Raw genomic sequence first — 20,610 nt, 5'->3', positions numbered from 1 at the left:
ACGAATCAGCCTTAAGACACCTCATTGCAGACGTTACCAGCATGATGTGAAGACGCTGAAACTGTCCAGGCTTTGGCTGCAACCGGACAGCAGAAACATGGAGGTTTCTGTTGCTGTTAATTTGGTGGGAGGTGGTTTGTTTTGCCAAGCAAAAAATAGCCTAAACCTTTCTTGGAAGAAAAAAAAAAAGAAAAAAGGACAGGACCTCTGGCTGTTTGGCTTATGGTTTCATACATCTGGTGACTTTAGTGTGGTGCAGAGGAAAGCGATGACTTTTCTTTCCAGATTAGTGTGCACACTACAATACAGAGTCATGTAGTAATCTCAGTGTTTGACTTAGAAGACAGAATTATTGCAGATAATCCATTCAGGGAGGACAGCAATACAAAATCTAAACATGCAAAAGGAGATTGCAAAAATACCTCATCTGCTGAAAATATTTTCCAGGGAGGACTTAAAATGCAAGGCAACGTGGTTGATTAATGAAGACTACTGGTGTGATTACGATGGTACAACACAAGGGGAAGGGAGGGGAAAGGGCTACACTGAGCTGCATGCATAAACAAAAAGCAGGAGAGAGGAGGGGAAGGAGAGAAGAGGAGAAGATTTGGACCTGTGCAGAACCGTTCAAAACACCGTTGATGAATTGGACCAGCTGCTCCATGGTCTCAATCGGCTCACTGGGCAGGAAGTACTGCTCGTTGGATGTGTTGAGGATGATAACGGAGGGCACTGTCACCTCGCTGAGAAAAACCGGAAACACAGCTTTTAAATCTTCTTAACCTCAGCACCTTGGACTGCGATTATCAAAGTGCATCATTAGAGAAGAACAAATTGTAACACGGAGAATACAATTGTGATATAAACAAACCATTTGTACACAGAGCAACCTAACTTTTCCCCTGGGCATTATTTCAAAGAGGATTTTTTTTTTTTTGTCTGAGGAAAAAGGCGATGCAGCCTGGCCTATTTTAGAGTGCCATTTCTTTCTATCTTTTATGCATACAGTGTGCAACTCAGTGGCTTTATTGGTCTGTGCCGGTCACAGTTAAAGAGACCTTTACAAATTACAGCTGACAAGTGAATCACAGGGAGTCCAGAAGAAAAGCAACTCTGCATCCATGTTGAGAAATATACAAAGAAGCCTGGTACTCCAGTGCCAGAGACAGACACCACACCCTCTCCAGCATACTTATTTTGAGAAATCAGAGAAGGAATTACAAAACTCTGTGAGATAACGAACAAGGTCAGAAACAAGCAATCCCTGTTATCCACGTCTCACACAGCACCAAAGCCTGGCCTAGATAAGGTATCGTAGTGCTTAGACACACACATAACAGTCCATCACAGCCCCCTCAACCTGGAAACAAATTGTACACACACATCCATCACTGTCCCAATCCACCACCCAGCTAAGATCAGTAGCGCACACACACACACACACCCCCACACCCACACCCACACACACCAGATGGCACCCATTTAAAATAAATATGGATTAGCCTATTCACCTCCGTGAGTGGAGCCTACTGGGGGTTTGCCACCCATAATAAAGGTTCATATACTGTACTGTATAGAATTAGAGCTGGCAGAAAACACATATTTAAGTCATTTCCTTTTCCTCTGCCGAAAACAGCCACCGTACTGTATAATTAGGGCTAATTTAGTTTTTGTTGGAAAATTGTATCCATGTTTATTTGGATTTATTAAAGGAACAGCTGGACATTTTGGTCAAAACTTGCTTTCTTGCTTATTGTTAGATGAGAAAATCAACACCACTCTCATATCTGTGCTATACGATGAGACGTAATATACGTATGAGGCTAACATTTTCTTCACATGGATTTAATTTTTCTTTTGTTTGAAGAACAGTTCAACATTTTGGGAAATACATTTTTTGCCTTCTTGCAGATGTCTGTGTTTACTATGAAGCGTTAGCCTGTGCTAGCATGAAGACAGGTAGCAGGGGGACACAGCTAGCCTGACTCTCTTAAAGTTAAGTTAATAAAAGTTATTACACTTAGAAATACGCCTTCCGGCACCTCTAAACCTCACTAAATGACATGTATCTACTTTATTTCTGGTCTTTGGTGTTTTTTTGCCCCCAACGTCTCCTCCCAGGCAGCGCGGCAATGGTTATGTTTAGGGTTAAGGTTAGGGTTAGCTGCCTGGAAGGCACCGCTGGAGGCAAAAAACACCATAGAGGTTTATTTCTACAAGCAGATAAAAAAAAAAAAAAAATGACCATTACGGGAAATTACACAGTGAAACAATGTCCTGGCAAACATGCTGTGTTAAACTGCTGTAAGCTAACTGCGTGGCTTTAGCTGCATATTTAACACACAGAGATGTGCGTTGGAACTACATTTATTCTTTAAAAAGATAAATAAAGAAGTTAATATTGAATAAAAAATAGGTGAAAACTGGATTTAAAAAAAATAGCATTTGTATTCCTAACAATCTGTAGTTTGGAGGTTGTTGTTGTTTTTAACTTAATGGGACTGGCTCATTATCAGCAGTTCATTTGTTCGTCTTTCCCAAGTTTTCTTTTCACTTTCTGTTTCCAGAGGCATTTTCTGGGCTTTAATTATTGCAAGAGGACTTAATTAAAAACCTAACTGTAAACTGTGATAATGATTATCACAGTGGTTCCAGGAAACATGTTGGATGCATGGGGACATAAAACCTGAATGATTAGCATTCAGATTTTATAGTTCCGCCCCTTTCAAAAAACAGCCTAAAGCCACTTACACATGATAGGCGGCAAAATCGCTTTGCGCCGGCCGTTCCATCGATTTCCTATGGGGAGGAGGGTGGCGCCCAACCAGGCGCTGCGCTACCCCTGGCGTTGCGTACCCCTCGGATTTGCCGCTTCAAAGTTCAAATTCTTTCAACTTTGACCTAGTTGCTGCTGACCTTTCGAAAGCGCAACCAATGAGATAACAGCATGTCGTGACCTAGCAATGGGAAATAGCTTCCTTGCCAACCTTGATGACGAATACCTGCGCTGCGCTTTGCTCTGCGCCCTACCTAGCAGTGCGCAGATAGCAAATCGTGTATCACGTGTAGGCGGCTTAAAACTGCCTATTTAATAAAAGGCGAAGATAATTGAAAATCAACTTTGTGTGTGAGCGGAGATATTTTCACACTTTAAAAATTGTATTCATGATATATAGAGTACCAGAAATGTATTAGAGGTTCCACAAAAGCGATCTTTAGTATACAAATCAAATGACTGCTGGGTGTGGTATCTTCCTAGTCATTCACCTTCCTAGATTAAAAGTCTTCCCTTCACACACACAGACTTTCAGTCACCTCAAATCTCAAAATTTTTCACAGCCCACAATGCATCCCATATAAGGGGTTAGGGATAATCCTACATTCAAACAGAGGCAGAGACAGCCTCGGGCTTAGAGTGGTGCTCATGTTGTATGTGTGTGTGTGTTCATTAGTGTGTCTCTATGCCTTTGGTGAAAGCAGGGGCAGCCTTACCCCAGACAGACCGTTGCCAGAACACAGTAATCGCTGTGATGACAGAACGAGGGATAAAAAGCCATCAGATTTATTTCCATGGCTCTCCTAAAGGAGAGAATTAGTGGACATTGACAGGCCAGGATTTCATTCCTCAAAGGAGGGCAATTAATCCCGTGCTACAGCGGCCAAACTCAGTACTGTAAAACCCGGCAAATACATATTGTATCTACTTGTACAAATTTGGGAAGGCTAATCACTTCCTTTATCCTTAAATATAAACACCGTCTGTCTAATTTCAGCCATGCACCGGGAGTCTGTTCTTTGAATGTCGTCCTATTTCCAATGCGACTCCTATACTGTACTCTTTTAATTACACAGGACTTAGGAGACCATGTCTGCTATAATCTCCCTTATACAAACAATAATATGCTAAATTTAAAATTACATCCTGCAGCGGTCTATTATGCTGGGAGATCCTCACACAAACACACACAACATTATACAAAGACACACATAATTAGACACTGTACGTTGGTAGATACAAAACAGACACGCCAACTGCTACAGCCCTGCTGGCCTGTAACACTAGCAGGGTTCTGTAATTAAACGTGTGGGATGTCAGTTGCAAGGCCTCTCCGAGCAAGACACACCAAAAGCAGGCCAAGGCGCAAAGCTACAGCAGCAGGGCTCTCTGAATCATTAGCGCGGCTCTTTGACAAGCTATTAAAACATATGACCGCCATAGATTTAATCCACGCATATATCCTTATCCGTAAATTCCTCATAGATTCCTTTCACTATCCTTCAAGCGCAGAAGCTGAATTGCAGAAGCTGGTGTGCTTTTTCGTATGCATTAGTGCGTGATGGTAGGGGGTTACAATTTCCAAGTGCACTAAAAAAGAAATGACAGTCTGTCTGTGTAATTGACTTCTCCACAAGAGAGCATCTTTAATGGCAGAGGCTGGCATTACAAGTCAGTCCAGACCTGGATAAGTAGCTGACAGAAGGTAATATGAGGTAGAGAAAAGAGGAAGATGAAGATGAAGAGAGAGGTGGGCTGGATTTGAGACACTCACCCCATAATGAGGCTGTTAATGTAGTCATTCCCATCCATGTGGCCAAACTGGAAGTCCCTGGAGAGATGCAAGACAAATCAGTGGCATAAGAAAGTGAAAAACAGTGAATCAAAAACAACATTCAATAGCGCAAAATGAGCCTTTTTTCTTTGTCTCAGTGGATTGCACAAAACTGGGACACCAACACATTGAATGGAATTGCATGTTGTTTTTTTTTGCTATGGAAAACTGGGATTCTGTCACTGCAGAAAGAAAAAGATATCCCCAAAGCTCTGTCCTGTGCTGTCTCCTGTTTTTTTGTCTATCATCTTTTCCCACCACAGAAAAGACTGATTTATCTGAACGATAAGGCACGAGGAGGAATTCAATTTGTTTCTCATTGTGCTCCACTATGTCTGAGCAGAGTGTATTGTGGGTAGACTAGGGAAGGGGGTGGTTGCACAAGTCCAGGAAAGCCTGTGACTACCACTGAATGACTGATTATGGGGGGCCTCTACATATACATTATATTCATATTGAATCACAGCTACATCTTGCATATTTGTCCTCTGGGTGTTACAAAATACTGCCTGCGCTTATTAATGACTAATTATGAAGAGCCAGAACTAAATAATATATGAATGCAATATAAAAATCAGTCTGTGTTAGTGATAATTTGTCTGACAATAGTGGGCCAAACTGGAAATAAAAATCAAGTATCAAAAAGTCAGTTTGTAACTTTTGCTCTGAAAGCTGCAGCAGTGTGAGTTATGGATCAGACACCGCTAGAAGATAATCTACATGTTTCAAGACTGAGGGAGGGAGTGTTGAGATACACAAATTGTAATGTGGAATATAAATTCCTTTTTATTTTATTATCAATACTTGGTCAATAATCTAAATGGTTACAGGTCTGTTTCCCATGTGTGTCCATCTTCCTACTCCCACTGACACTTCTTTGGCCAGACCGCTGAGCAGGCTGGCCAAGAGAGCATGGAACAGTGCGCAACAGCTGTTTCTGGTAAATACTCCCAGATATGGCCAATGAAAGTTGGACATTTTAGCGGTTTACTTATATGTTCCTTCTGGACATGTGCAAGTGTCTGTTATCCATTCCACTTACGACATTTTTAGAAATAAAAAGGAAAACAAGGTGTCCTTGTGGACAGGAATTCATTATTGAACTATCAATGATCATATAAAAAAAACTATTTGTTTTTGGAACCATTATAAATACTATGGTGTGTATGGGGAGAGAAGTCACCCACATATGCACTCTGGAAAGGATTCAAATCACAGATCACCACATGCAATATTAAAAATCACACACAACGCCTGCAATATCTTCATGTGATATTAAGCATCTTTTAAAGAAGTCATTTTTTCTTACAAAAAATGTGGCTTGCATTGCTGTGTGTCTCTTTTAATACTACCACTGGGGCAGTGGCTTTAAAATATTCCTATACCTGTATTAATTGATTTATTTTGGCCACTTGCAGCACAACAATCTGTAAATGCAATATTGACCTTATAAAGTTGATGTAAGGAACGTGTTTAAAAAAAAAAAAAAAATAAATAAAAAGTTTAACAGCATGAGCATTTATTTAGCCTTCACCCATCCAGATATGAGGCTCTTTAGCTGCTAGTTTGAGAGGTTTTCCCTAACTAAAGCGAGGGTCTAAAGACAGTGTGGGTCGTATGCTATACAGATTGTGAAGCCTCTTGAGGGAAAATTTCTGATATTGGGCTTCATAAATAACATTGACTTGCTGTGACGCTCTGTAGAGTTGAGGAGAACTGCAGAATCCAGTGATAATTCTCGGTGTTCATCACTTCGAATGGCATCTTTCACAATACATATTCAATCAACTGTAAACATAAAAAGATGAGCAGCTTCAAGATGTTCTTTCAACAGGTTAAACCGCCTGAAACCTAAAGAATCCAGGTAATTTATGGATGGAAAGTCAAAAGGTTTCAGTTTGGGAAGAAGCTCTATGTGACAAGGCTTCTTGTCTGGTGTGCAGCAATGGGCACATAAAAGACAATGACAGTGCAGAATTTAAACCCAACCCACACCCACTTACTGATGAAATCAGACTTTCCCACAAGTGCGGTTTGCGCACATGTAGGCATGTGTCTTTGTTCTCTCTCCCCCCCCCACACACACACACACACATAAGCTCCCTCTGAGATCTGCATTCATTGTTCTGTCAAAATGCTATAAATGGTGGATGAGCTGACCGCCACAAAATGTATTACTGCATCAAACTGAATCAGCTCATCCAAACGTCAGTCAGCACCATGTGATCTGTTGACTCTATGCGCTGCCGCCGCCCACCACCGGGGGCGTCACTCGAGCTCGTGACTTGTAATTACAAGTAGCGTTTAGACGCGTCAGAACACCGCAGGCATCTCTGATCTCAGTGGGGATTCTCAAAATCAAAAGTCTTCCAAAAATATATACTGCACAGAGTAGTGTGGCAGATAGTAGTCCAAATGCTGATAGGAATCTGTGTAATTCAATCAGTCCTAATGGGGGCGCCTGGAGAGGGAGAAACACTTTGATCATGGCGGTTTGAGATACTACTCTTCAATGAAAAGCAGAAATCTAGCTGATGGAAGCTACATGGTCAATGATGGGGCACAGTGCAGAACTTAAGCACACCATAATGATGAAAATGTGAGACTTTTTATTTTAATTTTTTATTAATCCTTTTAAGGAAATCCTCTTGTTGCCAAGCCGCCGTACCGGGAGAACAGAACAGCGATCTTAAGAGCTGATTTGGAGTCACGCCACTTCAGTTAAGCATGTTTGCTTTAACCCGTGTCCTCCAGCTAAAGGATGACCTGCCTACTGTACTTACTAAATCATCCTGCTGTACGCATACAGCAATTGTTTCAGGAGCCCTGTGTTAAACATTTTGGGTGTCTGTGTTCTTGCATCATCTCTGTTTTGAACCATCTTTCCTTCCGACCTTTCCAGTCCACTAACAGCGAAAATAACAAGAACGCATTTGTGAAATTATACATTTTAAGTGCATGCATTTCCTTTTTGTATTCCGTGGCTAGTTTAATTGGTTCCTCTCCAGTAAAAGAACGGGTCGAACAAGGCGGTACGTTACACAAACACCCCATCTCCAGTTGTTATTGCACAATTGGAGCCAGGAAAAACAGAAAATTATGCATTAATAAAAAACCGAGCTGAGATTTTGACTGACAGCTGAAAAGAACACCTATATTTGGAAGCTGACATTTTGCATAATTACCTTTCTACTGAACGTCAACGAGAACAGACGTGCCCCGACAAAGGAATAAACTTTGCTTGTGAATAGACAGGCGGCGCTCCCCAGTGAGTGCACCATCCTCGAATAAATGTATAAATTGCATATTCATCTTTGACCTCATCGTGTATCCGTGCCTTACCTGTTAAAATGTTCCCTGTATTCCTTCGCCACCCTCTGAATCAAGGCCTTTAATCTAAAAGCAAATGAGAAGAGAGTGAAACACCACATGAGTGGGGAGTTTAACCTTTATTTAGAACGATGCCTGTAATTTGTGGGAAGATCCAAACAATAACAGCAAGTCTTATCTTTATCTGAAAGCCCTGCACTTGAGCGCAACTATAGTGGTCATATGGCTTTTTATCATTATTATTTGTGTTCTTTGTACCTGCCACTCTTCTCTGTGGGGTCCTTCTCATCGATGACTGCAATCGCGACCAATTTGCCTGAGGTGGCAAACAGGGATTACAAATCACAATTACACACACAATATAAGGTGAAGACAATGACAAGTCAGATAAGAGGCTCTGGAGGAGACCAATCACCTCTCAACCGCGGGAAAGAAAAGAAAGAGGCAGCAAGAGTGCTTTATTCATTCATCACTCAAACATTAAGCTAGCTTAGGCTTTCTACTTGGTTGAACAGGAAATAAGTGGTCACTTTCTGGTTGAAGAGCTATTTCAGGCCATTCAAAACCCAAACCAACGACACAACAAATAGGTCTACTTAAAAAATAAAACTGTTACACAACTTAAAAAAGGTCTGTTATTCAGACGTGTATTGGTTTGAGGCCAGAAACCCTTTGTCGCTGGGATGAGAGTGCCAGCCTGCCCCCTGGTGGTCACAGATGGTTGCTCTGTGGCAAGGTTGAGGTTACGTAAAGGCAGTGGACAGCGCCGGTGGTGTCATGAAAAGGAATAAGATTTCACAAGCGGAGACAGATTGTTGTATAAGATGTGGGGGAGGAAGTTAAGCCACATAAACTATTTTTTTTAAATGTATAACTGTGTTACAGTGCTACTGTATATGAGAATACTTGCAGCCGTTCAATGTGCAATATTCACCTACCACATAACATTCCCAAAATAACTTTCATTGCATTGTTCTGTGGCTTTCGGGGAGGCATTGTGCAGTGAACAATAGTTTATGTTTTACTTTGTGTTTTTTCTGCAATACTTCTTCATGTGAAAATGTGCATAATCTTTGCGGTGCCTAACTAGCACTGACACAAAATCCATTGTTGCTGTATCGGCATCATTCCTTTGTATATTGTACGACGGGACCTCTAAGTCTCTAAGTGTTCTCGACTGAAGGAAATGCCACAATCTCAGGTTATAACAAAGGGGACCACTTTCTCGTAAGTCACCGTTTATAAGTTACTTATAAGATATAAGTTAACTAATGGCTTAAGTTTTGTTTTTGTTTTTTTTCGCCTTTTTTTTTTTTAAGGATAAGAGTATAGAAACGGAGCAGAGAGAGCGGTATGATGCCAAGGCTGGAATCGAACCCAAGACGTTGCAATTATACGTGCGCTGTGACCACACGGCTTCCGAGGCGCTCCCTAATGGTTACTGATGATTTACAGATCGATAAGCCATTCCATACAAACTTGACCAGTTTTTATCATTTCTGTGTGATAGTTAAAATGCTAATAAACTGTACTCATAGGTTTGCACTTTCTAATAGCTAGACATCAAGTCTATGAAGAAACATTTTAATTAAGTTATTTATAAAGGATCACAGGCTATAGTTTCAAATTCTTCTGGTAAAAGCTTGAAGAAAGAGCTGTTAGCACTCACAGCCTTCACTGTGAAGTGATGTAATCACATTTACAAGACATCCATCTAACAACTTGCACGCATCATATTTCTTGTGTCTTAAATCCAGTGACGTTATGCAGAAAGTTTGATGCCAAAAGCTACCATTTCTATTGGTTTTTTTGGTGTGACTGACATTCTTTCACTGTGCATTTGTACAATATGTTGGAAGTTGTTAAAAGTATGCAGTGTAGTCTCTCTTTTAAAGGGGTTGTTTGTGATAGACCTACTATTTACTCTCTGCCCCTGAGGAACAGCCTTCCAATGTTCCTGCACACCATAAAAAAATAAAGAAAAAAGGGGTGTACTGGGAATCTGTCAAATAGATGCCATTTTCAATACGCCACTTATCCTTACCTCTGTCTGTGTTCTGTCCCTTACGTTTTGACCCATAAATAGATCTAAATTACAGCTTGAGACTATTTATTGATTTTGGTAACACTGGTGTAAACATGGGGACATAGACGTGTGTGGGATGAGGCTTTTAGAGCATTACAATGTCACTCCACCACCCACAATAAGCCCAAGGGCATGGAACTTGACAACTGATTGAAAAGCCTTTAGAGACAAGGCTGGGAGATTCTATACTGTTTTCACAAACTTACTTCGATCTAAAACTCTAAGTTATTGCACCACGGACTGTGCTGTCTTTAATTAGTCACATAGTGTTTATCCAATTAAGGTGCTTTAGAGACAATTTTGTTCAGAACTGCAAACTGCACATTTGGTATAAATGGGTTAAAAACTGACTGTAAGCAGCAACAAATGTAAGCAAAATCCAACCGCGGAGCATCACTGATCTCAGTCAGCTGCACATAAAGAGGTAAAATACTGCATCTAATATTAGAAAGCACAGCTTTCTCTGCACAGAGCATCAATTTACTGCAGTTTGAGAGCCAGTTTGTATTTCACTGTGCTGTGGGAGAGAAAAGTGTGTGCACATTTGAGCAACTTGGTCTACATCTAGAGGGAAGTGACTTTCCTATCGTAGCCCGACACACAATTAACGCTGATATTGTTACAAGTAAAGATTCGACAAGAGCAGCTCTAAGATGTTTGATGTTCAATTATGAAGTCATCGTGTGGCAGCTTTGATATTCAGGGGTGGGAAGCTAAATATGAGGGGGTTTTGAAATGTGTGACATAGCATTAAAGAGGCAGGCAGAGTAAAGCTGTGTGCTGATGCACTTTTCAAATGATATGTGCTGGTAATCGTTCCGTAATTTAAAAGATGTTGACTATCGACTTTGGCTCCATAATCATTAAGAGTAAAATGAGCACACAAAAAATTAAATCTACACAAAAAAAACCAAACAAAACATTATGCTCACGATTACCAAAAATCACAATTTATGAAGTTTCAAAATAAAATGGAGCTGAAACAGTAAGTCGATTGAGGGGCAGAGAACGAATCTGCAACTATTTTCCAAGTGTCAGCTTCTCAATTATGTGATCATTTCTGACATTTCTCTGTCTTATGTGATAGTAAACTAATATATATATTTGGGTTTTGGGCTGTTGGTCAGCTAAAACAAGACATCTGAAGATGTAACCTAGAAACTTGGAAAACTATTTGATTGATAATGAAAATAATAGTTTGTTGAAGTCCCAAAATTAAACTATACCAATGTAATATGATTGCTATATAAATATGTTATTCGGAAGAGTAAAGAACATATTGTGGATGACAACTTTTATGCATACGCCACCTGTTTCCCCGAGCTCATATAGTGTAAAGCCGTCAATCTGAAGGTATCCTTGGAAGCGCTCCTTGTTCACCCACGATGACAAACTAGCATCTTCGTACTCTGCAACACAGAGAGACAGTATATGAAAACAGCATATTGGTGCCTGGATTGTAAGAAAGATCAGTGTTTATCACCTGTACGCTCTCTAGGGAATAAAGAGCGGGACACGAGTTCAGCATTCATAGACAGATGTCAGTTAAACAATGAACAGAAATGGTTTTGGGGGGCTGAAACAGCCGATGGATTGTGAGCAGATTGGGAATCAATCCAGAGATAATCAATCAAATGTATCAGTTTGGGTGTCAAGACATAAATGAAAGGGCCTTTTGTTCAGTCTAGATTGTCTACAATAAGCATTCATTTCCTATTTATCAAATAACCGGTTGTCAAGATATAAAAAAAACAAATAAAAAAAAAATAAAATGCAATTTTCATTCACAATAGATGCTGATGATGTTTTTGTCTGGGATGCTTGCTCACCTAACCTCATTTTCACAGCTATTATGCCTTTCGGTCTTTTAAAGAAACACATTTGGTTTGTAAAGGATTCTCCATGCGTCCGTACATTCATTTCAAGACACAGATTTGGCAGATTTTTTTTACATATTTGGAGCGAATGCATAATTCAATAGATGCATTAGGCAACAACAACAAAAAAGAGAGTGTAACAAATAAATAAAAAAAAAAAAAAGTGAAAAAGTAAAATAAAGGATTGCTTCCTGATTGTGAACCACGTGTTGTTGTAACTAACATCTGGAGGCAACATGCAAACGGGAACCAGCGTCTGTCCCTGGAGGGTTTAAATCGGGTGTAGCGAGGCTGCTTAGACAACGCAGTTTTCTCCGGCTGAGAGAGGCTACAGGATGCTCATAATTGATGTCAAATGTAGCTGGGACCTCATTATGACATGTTAATAAGTTATCATGACCTTTCTGCTACTATTACAGAAATTACAACCACACTGATGACTTTAACATGGTTCTTAAGCTGCTCCCCTAAACGAGCTGGGAGCCTGACGACCTAAAACCTGAACACGCTTTTAAACCCCCGAGGTTGTAGCTTATACCAGACTCAAAATGACCTTAACGCAACGCAATCTATGTATCAGTGTTGCTGCTGTGCAAAGGCAGAGTCGTTGTTAAGGCTGCTGACTCAGTCAGTAAGGTAGACATTCCAGAGAGTTCTTTCCACAGATGTTCTGGCTTTATAGACAGCATGCAGCTGCCTGACTCTCTCAGAAGCGAGAGAGCGAGAGAGCGAGAGCGAGAGAGAGGCCCCATACTGGGATCGTACAGTCCGATGAACCTCTACACTGACTGAAACTGCTTCACCTTGAAACAAATTAGAACTGCTCTCTTCCTGGGTGCCAACCTCACAATCACCACACTGCCCTACAGGAGCCTGTCAGCCCTAGAGTTCACACAGCGGGAGACAAGAGAGAGAGAGAGAGAGATGAGGGGCAGGAGGGGGAATAAAAACAGACAGTAGGTGGAGTAAAGGATGATCCAGTGGCAGAGTTTTGAGGGCAGGGAGGACGCAGATCTGACACGTTTCAAGGATGAAGGTTAATGGCACATGGCACAGAGGACCTCCGCGATCAATGCAATGCAAAACCAGATGGAGAAACGTAGAAGAAAGGGAGAGGAATAGGAAATATCAAAGATAATTCAAATAGGGTGAGACCCAGATGGAGGCAGAGGATGAAAAGATTGGTGAAAGCAAGCACGTCTTGCTTTCTTACTATATACAAAAAGAAAAACCTTAAAAGATAAACAATGAAAATGGTTGAGCTAGTTGCCAAAAAAAGCAACAGTGAGGGTTGGGAACTAGTGTGGAAGAAAAGCAAGGGATCCACAAAGTTATTACAGAACGTAGCTGGGATCTCAGTTCATCCTTTGGGGACGATGAATGTTTTCAAGGGAATCCATCAAATAGTTGCAGAGATATTTCACTCGAAAACCACAAATGTGAACAACATGGTTAGCCTGACAAGCCAGACCCACATCAAGATGTCGGGTCTGGGAACTCACCATTGGCAGGGCTCAATCTGAGGGACGGGATAAATGGTTGTCTTTCAAATTCCCTCTGCACGCAATAGGATAGCGCTACAACCAAGCAGAGCAACGAAGAAGGTAGCGGAGCTAGTTGATAGCTTAAACACATCTTCCTTTTTTAAGAATGACTTCAGTGCCGTTCTTTGTTCTTTTCTCAAAGAAAAGCTTAACTCCAAGTCTTACAGAGTCGCGGCCAAAGCCAATTCAAAAGGCCACTGTTCGCCAGCAGCAGTAGCCATAAGCCCGCCCACCGACTCTATACACAATGTGATTGAGTTTGGTTTTTCCAGCTTGCAAGCCAACGGAGAGTTGCTAGACGACCCTGGCTGCAAATTAGATTTGCTGCCGCTAGGGTGCGTCTAGATTTCTAGGCTACAACATGGTGGCACTAGAGGAAAATTCAGGGGAAAGTCAGTAAGCTTCATCCTCTGGGGACCATGAATGTTCATCTAATGGCGTTTTTCCATGACATGGTACCTGCTTGATCTGCCTCGACTCTACTCGCCTTTTTTGGTTTTCCATTATGAAAAAAAGTCCCTGGTACCTGCCAACAGGTACTTTTTTTTTTAGTATCACCTCCGTCGAGGTTCCAAGCGAGCTGAGGCGATACCAAAAGGTGACGTGAAAACCTGCAGACTACTGATTGGTCAGAGAGAATCGTCACTAATCACTGCGTCGTCATTGCTAGCGACAGACGGGGGTGTCCTGAACAAACCCGCCATTTTCAAAGAAGCTGGAGGCTAAAATAGTTTAGCCTCCAGCTTCTTTGAAACAAAATGTGTCTTCTGGCTGTGGCAACAGCCACATGCCGAGAATCAAAAACAACACACCTTCAACGTTCTGTGTTTGTGTGTCGCGTTAGGTCACGGCAGTTCCCTGCGGCGTCACTATGACGACCAGCCACGCTTGCCTCACCCATGAGGTGGTACTAAATCTTCAATGGAAAATGGAGGACGGGGCACCGCAGCCGGGTCGAGTCGAGCCAAACCGAGTAGAGCTAGTACCAGCAGTGGGTAAGCGCCATAATAGTTGCGAAGATATTTCAGTTTAAACCATAGACCGACAGACCTAAACTAAAACTAGACAAAATAACTGGATTATGATACAGTGGGGATGTTACATGTGTGGGAAATAAGATCAAAATTTCACCATGCCACACTGACCTTGTTGTCTTTGCCAATTCAAATAACCGATGAATACGGAATAATGGAATACTTTCCATGTGTGCCGTCACAAAATGTCATCAGCACGTTATCATCTTTTTAAGTGTGATCTCATCTTGTCACTGCATTCATGGACCATTAATCCGCCTGTCATTTAAGTGCTCCCAATAAACGCATGCAAAACAGTGCTACCTCACAGTTATGTACCTTTCCATACAAGGAGTGGCGAGGCCAAACCATAAACCACTTAAAAGATTACCGGGTTTTAACTAATGTGTATTAACACTCAAAAACATTCTAATTATACTTTTCTGTTTTCTCACAGCACTAACATGTAGCCCAGTAGATTTCACTGCACATGATGAAGCACAATAAAAATCCAGACATGTACTGCAGTATGAACCTGAGAAGTTGAGTTATTAAATATGTATGAGCCTCTGTGCTGTACCATATTTTAACAGCGCTCTTCAAAAGGGATGCTGCCGTTTGTGATGTGTACTAAACCAATCAAAGCCCATCGATATGTAAAATATCTTTTTACACAAAGCGAGCGGCCGTGTTTGGACAGTGTGGCTTCGTTTAATGGCATCTATTGTTTAAAAACAGAGTCAGAAGTCAGAGCTGCGCAACAAGAACAGTAAATGTGCTCTGAATTTCTAATACGTATTTGGAATCTGAATAACATACATACATACAAGAGGGGAGGTGATAAAAGTTGCTTGTCTATTCTGAGAATAGACAAGCCTCTGTAGCTGGTAGATAAACAATACAGCTAACAAAAAATATATTATGTGTATGTTATACATCCACACGCTTTAATAAATGTCATAGTGTGACATAAAAGTGTCACTGGGTGCCTATTCAAAGGTTTAGCCAAATAACATCAGATAAAAAGTGACATGAAGAGAACATGCAAATTGAGTGTCAAAAATAAATAAATACACAGAGGCGCCTCAGTTTAATTTATACCCTAATCCGACATCCAGTCAGTGGACATTCAGTGACACCAGTCCTCTGAGAAACAGCTGGAAAGAAACCAGATGCTGAGGACCACATATGGTAAAAAAAAAACTACCATCTCTAATGGGGTAATTTCTTTCTTGCCGTCATTGCAGGTAAGTGCGTAATGAGCTGTGATATCAACATTTTTCATCCATTTTCACCTACAATAACCAATAATAATTAGAGCGTTTTCCCTCAACAATTTCTACAGGCTTGAAGGGGAAGAAGAAAGGAAGGACACAACCATGTCATTTTGCAATGCTGCTCCCCTTCTCAGACCTCGACACGCTTAACATGCCGTCACCATGGCAATGCTAGACATTTGCCACATCCTCCGTATCAAGGTCCTGGTGGATTCTGCCGAGTGTGGAGTTTTTGTCATTAAGGTCTTCTGTGGCGAGCCTCTCCTGCTGCGATTCTGGTGCAGAAAGCCCACCTTCTGTAATGGTCAGGTGGAGCAAATGGATATGAACTCGCCGACGGTGGCGGAGGTGGATTTTGTTCTCCGGGCGCTACACCGAGCACCGGGCCTGCCCAACAGCCACTACTGGGGCCCATTTGTGTTGTCATTGTGCCTTGACGCACTTCCTTTCCGTTTCCGCCTCCCAGCTCGGGCCTACAGCAGCAGCAAAATACAAGACATCATGGAGGAATGTGGTGAACTCACGTTGTTGCGGTGAGAACAGAAGAAAAAAAAAAAAGCAGCTTCTCTAAACCTCTTGTGTCACTATGATTCTTTTGCAGAGACTCGACGGCTGCTTCAGTGACTCAATTCTTGGCTTTAAATGACTGTATATACAGTACCAGCTCTGCACTGGTTTCTTTGGCCTCAACTGTGGTCTCTCACGCCCATCCACCCTGGCCGGCTATGTATGTCCACCCAAAGACAAACCGCCACAACATCACTGGCCTCACCGCACACACACAATAGCGGGCAGAGCCCTGGGTGCTTTATGATGGGCCAGGCACACCATAACTCAATGTGGTGAGGAAGATGAAAGAACAGCAGCAGAGACCGGAAAACTAGAGGAACACAGCTAGAGAAAACAAGCATCGCGGCAAAGGAAAGAGGAAAAAGTCTGGGAGCAGTACACAGAGTGCACCCTACTGGCCCCTTTAACACGTTCGTACCCCTTTTCATGACTAATTGAACAAAACTGCCCCAAGACAACAACAGTGGATGAAGACATGGTGACACAATACTCACCATCATAGGTAAAATAGGCCCCATCCTTAAAGACCACAACCGCAGGAAGCTCTGGCAAAGTTACTGACTGTTGAAAACACACAAAAAATGTTTAATTCAAAACCAAGTTCCATATATCATTTTTACTCAATGAATGTATTTGCACCTGCCGAATGTGGGACAAGACTGTTGGCAACAGAGCTTTGCAGCAAACGGTGAAACGTATACTGTTTTGCATAATGCAAAGACAGCATGCAGGCCTGGTGTCTGTATGTGCAAGTGTGGGAGGACAACTAAAAGAATGTAATCATTTACTTTAATCTAGAAAATACAGCATGGAAAGAAACATCAACTGGTTGCACACCACTCAAGAGTATCAATAACATATGATGACAAAAATGTTTTTTTTATTACAAGTGATTTTAGTATTTTTCTAAAATTCAAAAAAGGGATGCAAATTCAAAGCGTTACCTCTGGAAAGACTTCCTCTGGAGCCGAGAAGAAATAAGTGTAGACAATGAGCTCGGAGGCAACGTCGTTGTACTTCTCCTGCAAAGTAAACAAGTCTTTCAGCATGGACACGGTAGCTTTCCAATAGATCAGTGTCTAACAGTTGTAAAGGCTTGTAAAGTCACTTCAAGTTATTACACACAACCTATTCCTTGTTGCAACAGCAGCAGAGCTTCCATCATTCGATCAATACCCAGTTTTAGCATTGTAGCTCTGAACAAGCTGGGTGCTCAGAATCAAATCTGGTGCTTACTTTGAGGGGAGACTCCCCGCCGACATACACAAAAAGCACATCATGTCGTTTCATCATGTGCTCGAACATCTGCTTGCTGGGAAGTGCCCTGACGGCCGGTCTGGAGAGGGAACACACACACACACGCACACACACGTGAAATCACATTCAGCACAAAAATGGCACACTAATGCAATCACTGATGCAAAAAACCTCCAACATTCTCTTCTTTATTTCTGTGCTGGTGGCACCACCCAGTGGAGACAACTTGCAGCCCTGAATTCCGAGCCAAGCTTTTCATCAACCCCTCTGTCACGGATCTAGCTTGATTTCCCTCAAGGAGTGGAAAATCTGTCAGGCACAGTTGATACAGTGGCCTAAACTGGAGCATCAGAGGGGGAAACCCATTGAGCTATAAAATAAATATGGCCTGCAGTGATAAGCTTGCTTGGAATGGTTCGTATTAGTGCAGCTGTGAAATAAAAGGAAGTTCTATGTATTCATCAGTTTCATGTCATTTGTTTTTGAAGTGGTGATTGAAGGCTTACCCTGCCACCCTGTTGGCAAACTCTACAATATCATCTTTTGTCCTTGGTCCCTTGTAATTATAGGCAAGATCACCCTTTAACCTGAGGAGGAGAGGCGGAAGCAAAAACAAGGGTGAAAGGCTGAAGGCTAAATGTGAAGACATTCATGTGAAAATAAAATGGAATTACGTGACATTGAAATTTGCATTCAGCATATTGGTTTGTCTGGAAAATCCACATTCAGTGAGCAAAAGGGAAAGAATAAAACAGTAGAGGCAAAGCTCAAACTAATGAGTTTGATTAATCAATGGAGAAAATTGGCAGTCAATTATTGTTCTTGTTGTTTGATTAAGCAAAAATGGCAAATATCAACTACTTCCAGCTTCTCTAATGTCAACATTTGCTGATTCTCTCCATTCTATACACTCCTTGGCCACTTTGTTCGGTACACTTTTCTAATCATGGTTAGGTATAGACTCCCCTCGGCCCCCAGAAAAGGCTGAATTACTCGTGGCATGGATTCAACAAGGTGCTGAACATTGATGCTGCAAATCTCCCGTTCCACCACATCCCAAAAGGTGCTCTGTTGGATAGACTACCAACAGATGAGTAACTATCATTGTAAACAGAATATCTTTGGGTATTGGACACCTGGGGCTCTCGTTCTTTACATTTCATAGACTAAACAATTATTAAACAGGAAATGTTACGCTGTTATCTATGCTCTCGTCAAAGCCACCAGACTCTATTGACAAAATAGTAATTTTACCTCACAGAACACAGGAGTTACTGGTTTACCGCTGCCTCGATCGGTTAGTTTGTTTGTGTTACTGCGTGACTTTGGTGTTTAGGAATTAACAAACAAACTAACCAACCGATGTTCTGTGAGGTAAAATTACTGTTTTTGTCAATGGAGTCTGGTGGCTTTGACGAGAGCATACATAACGGCTGTCTGACGGCAAGGTAAAGCTGTATATGTAATATAGCGTACACCTAAACTGATACTGATTTTGTTTAGGTGGCTAAAATACGCTTAGCTGATGCCCCCATCAAAAGCAGTAGATTGTTTAGCTTGAGTGCCTGTCCTCCTGCCTGCTTTTCCAAACTGGGGGGGGTGGCGACCGCCATCTACTGTGGTTAAGTACCTTTTACAACCCAACTTCAGAAAATCCAAACTATCCCTTTAAAGTCCCTGCCTGACTTCTGAGCATGGCAACAAGTTGTTCTGATGAAACAGCAATGCACCTTCATCACAAAGGTCAACTTAATCTAAATCTCTTCCGCTCATCCTAAATGAAAAACAACAACAAATGACTGTCACTAATTGAGTTTTCAGCCAAAGAAACTGCTCGAGTCGAGCTCCTACAAGAAGCAAAAGGCATTAAGGATTGCCAAGGTTGCATCAGCCCACAGAGCTTAATGAACTCAGGGGGAGACGGAACTCTAAATCAAGTCTCCTTCTGTCACCAAGGGAGGTATCTCGTGTTCTTCGATGGATGTTTCATCACTTGCTTGGTTTAATGTTTTGAACCCTGCCGTGATCCTGTGGCAGCTTCCCAAATGAACTTGATGAAACTAAACGGGGAGCCCATTATAGCAGTTTGCAGATAAATGATACGGTTTCAAATACATAGAGGAAAGTCTGCTTTGGAGTAGGATCATTTCTCTAAAGTCAACATGAGTTCTGCTGCCGAGCCACTGGTGTCTACCTAAATTCATCAATTTTATATGAAAAAATAAATACCACGTGCACTTCAAGAAAAATGAAATGCCACATTGTTCACAAGGGGAAACAGCATCGAACACTCTTGATTTGTTAATCAATAATTCACAAGATATACTTAAGTGATTTGGGACATACGTGAGAAGAGAAAAATATAAAAGAGGCTAATTTGAATTGCTAAAGCTGATTTTAAACACAATTTATTGCCCACGCAATGTATAAGTACCAGCATCCAGGAGTGCCAAAAAGACCTAATACAATTTAAGCCCAGAGAGTGTGAACAGTTTGTCGCACCACAACAACAACACCTTGTTCCCTCCTGAATAAGTCACTTAACGGCATCTCAACACGCCAAACCTCAAAGACAACATTGGGGTAAAAGGATCCTGATAGTAACACACTACAAATATAAGTAAAGACATTTATACAATGTAGTATAACACCAAATTACAGCCTCAACAATTACTGTAGAGTTGAATCAATGCCTATCGGACACAAGAGCTTAACAAATACTTAACACTAGAGGCTTCACAGAGATAGTGAAATCTGCAGATATATTGTATTAGACCAATTATAATTCTGTGTCCAGACCCTGTAGGTCGGTACAAAATTCAATAAAACTTTTAATCTCATATGGATTTTTAAAGCCTATTCAAAGCTGCACTGAATGGTAAAGAAAATTACAGCAATTTAAAATATATATATAAAAAATGTATGACTACACAAAGTTTCAAATCAAAGTAAAACAGTCATCTGTGGCTTTTAAGTTCAAAATGATCTTTAATTTAAATGAAAGTTGAGACAGGGGTAGGTTGACCTATATCGGATGTACGAAGCT

General features: G+C 41.3%; 1 protein-coding gene and 1 long non-coding RNA gene across 3 annotated transcripts in view; one reads left to right on the top strand and one right to left on the bottom strand.

Moving 5' to 3' along the window:
* Positions 1-20,610, bottom strand: part of tmx3b (thioredoxin related transmembrane protein 3b) — a 36,646-nt gene that overhangs the window by 11,484 nt on the left and 4,552 nt on the right. Inside the window, exons 6-14 of one of the 2 annotated variants that reach the window (XM_078281164.1) lie at positions 18,071-18,151; positions 17,544-17,643; positions 17,252-17,329; positions 16,802-16,868; positions 11,337-11,435; positions 8,199-8,256; positions 7,953-8,006; positions 4,551-4,607; positions 614-743 (exon numbers count right to left, since the gene is read on the bottom strand). In XM_078281164.1, coding sequence (XP_078137290.1) covers positions 614-743; positions 4,551-4,607; positions 7,953-8,006; positions 8,199-8,256; positions 11,337-11,435; positions 16,802-16,868; positions 17,252-17,329; positions 17,544-17,643; positions 18,071-18,151 — 724 coding nt within the window. Of the gene's footprint in view, positions 1-613; positions 744-4,550; positions 4,608-7,952; positions 8,007-8,198; positions 8,257-11,336; positions 11,436-16,066; positions 16,211-16,801; positions 16,869-17,251; positions 17,330-17,543; positions 17,644-18,070; positions 18,152-20,610 lie in introns of those variants that run through there. The other variant, XM_078281165.1, reaches the window with a different exon arrangement.
* LOC144537432 (uncharacterized) lies at positions 15,410-18,025 on the top strand. Its single transcript, XR_013503855.1, has 2 exons — positions 15,410-15,707; positions 15,806-18,025. It is a non-coding gene; the product is annotated as an uncharacterized LOC144537432 (long non-coding RNA).

This window comes from Sander vitreus, chromosome 22, assembly GCF_031162955.1.
Source record: "Sander vitreus isolate 19-12246 chromosome 22, sanVit1, whole genome shotgun sequence".
NCBI classification, from domain to species: Eukaryota; Metazoa; Chordata; class Actinopteri; order Perciformes; family Percidae; genus Sander; species Sander vitreus.
This window is presented reverse-complemented; position numbering and strand designations above follow the sequence as displayed.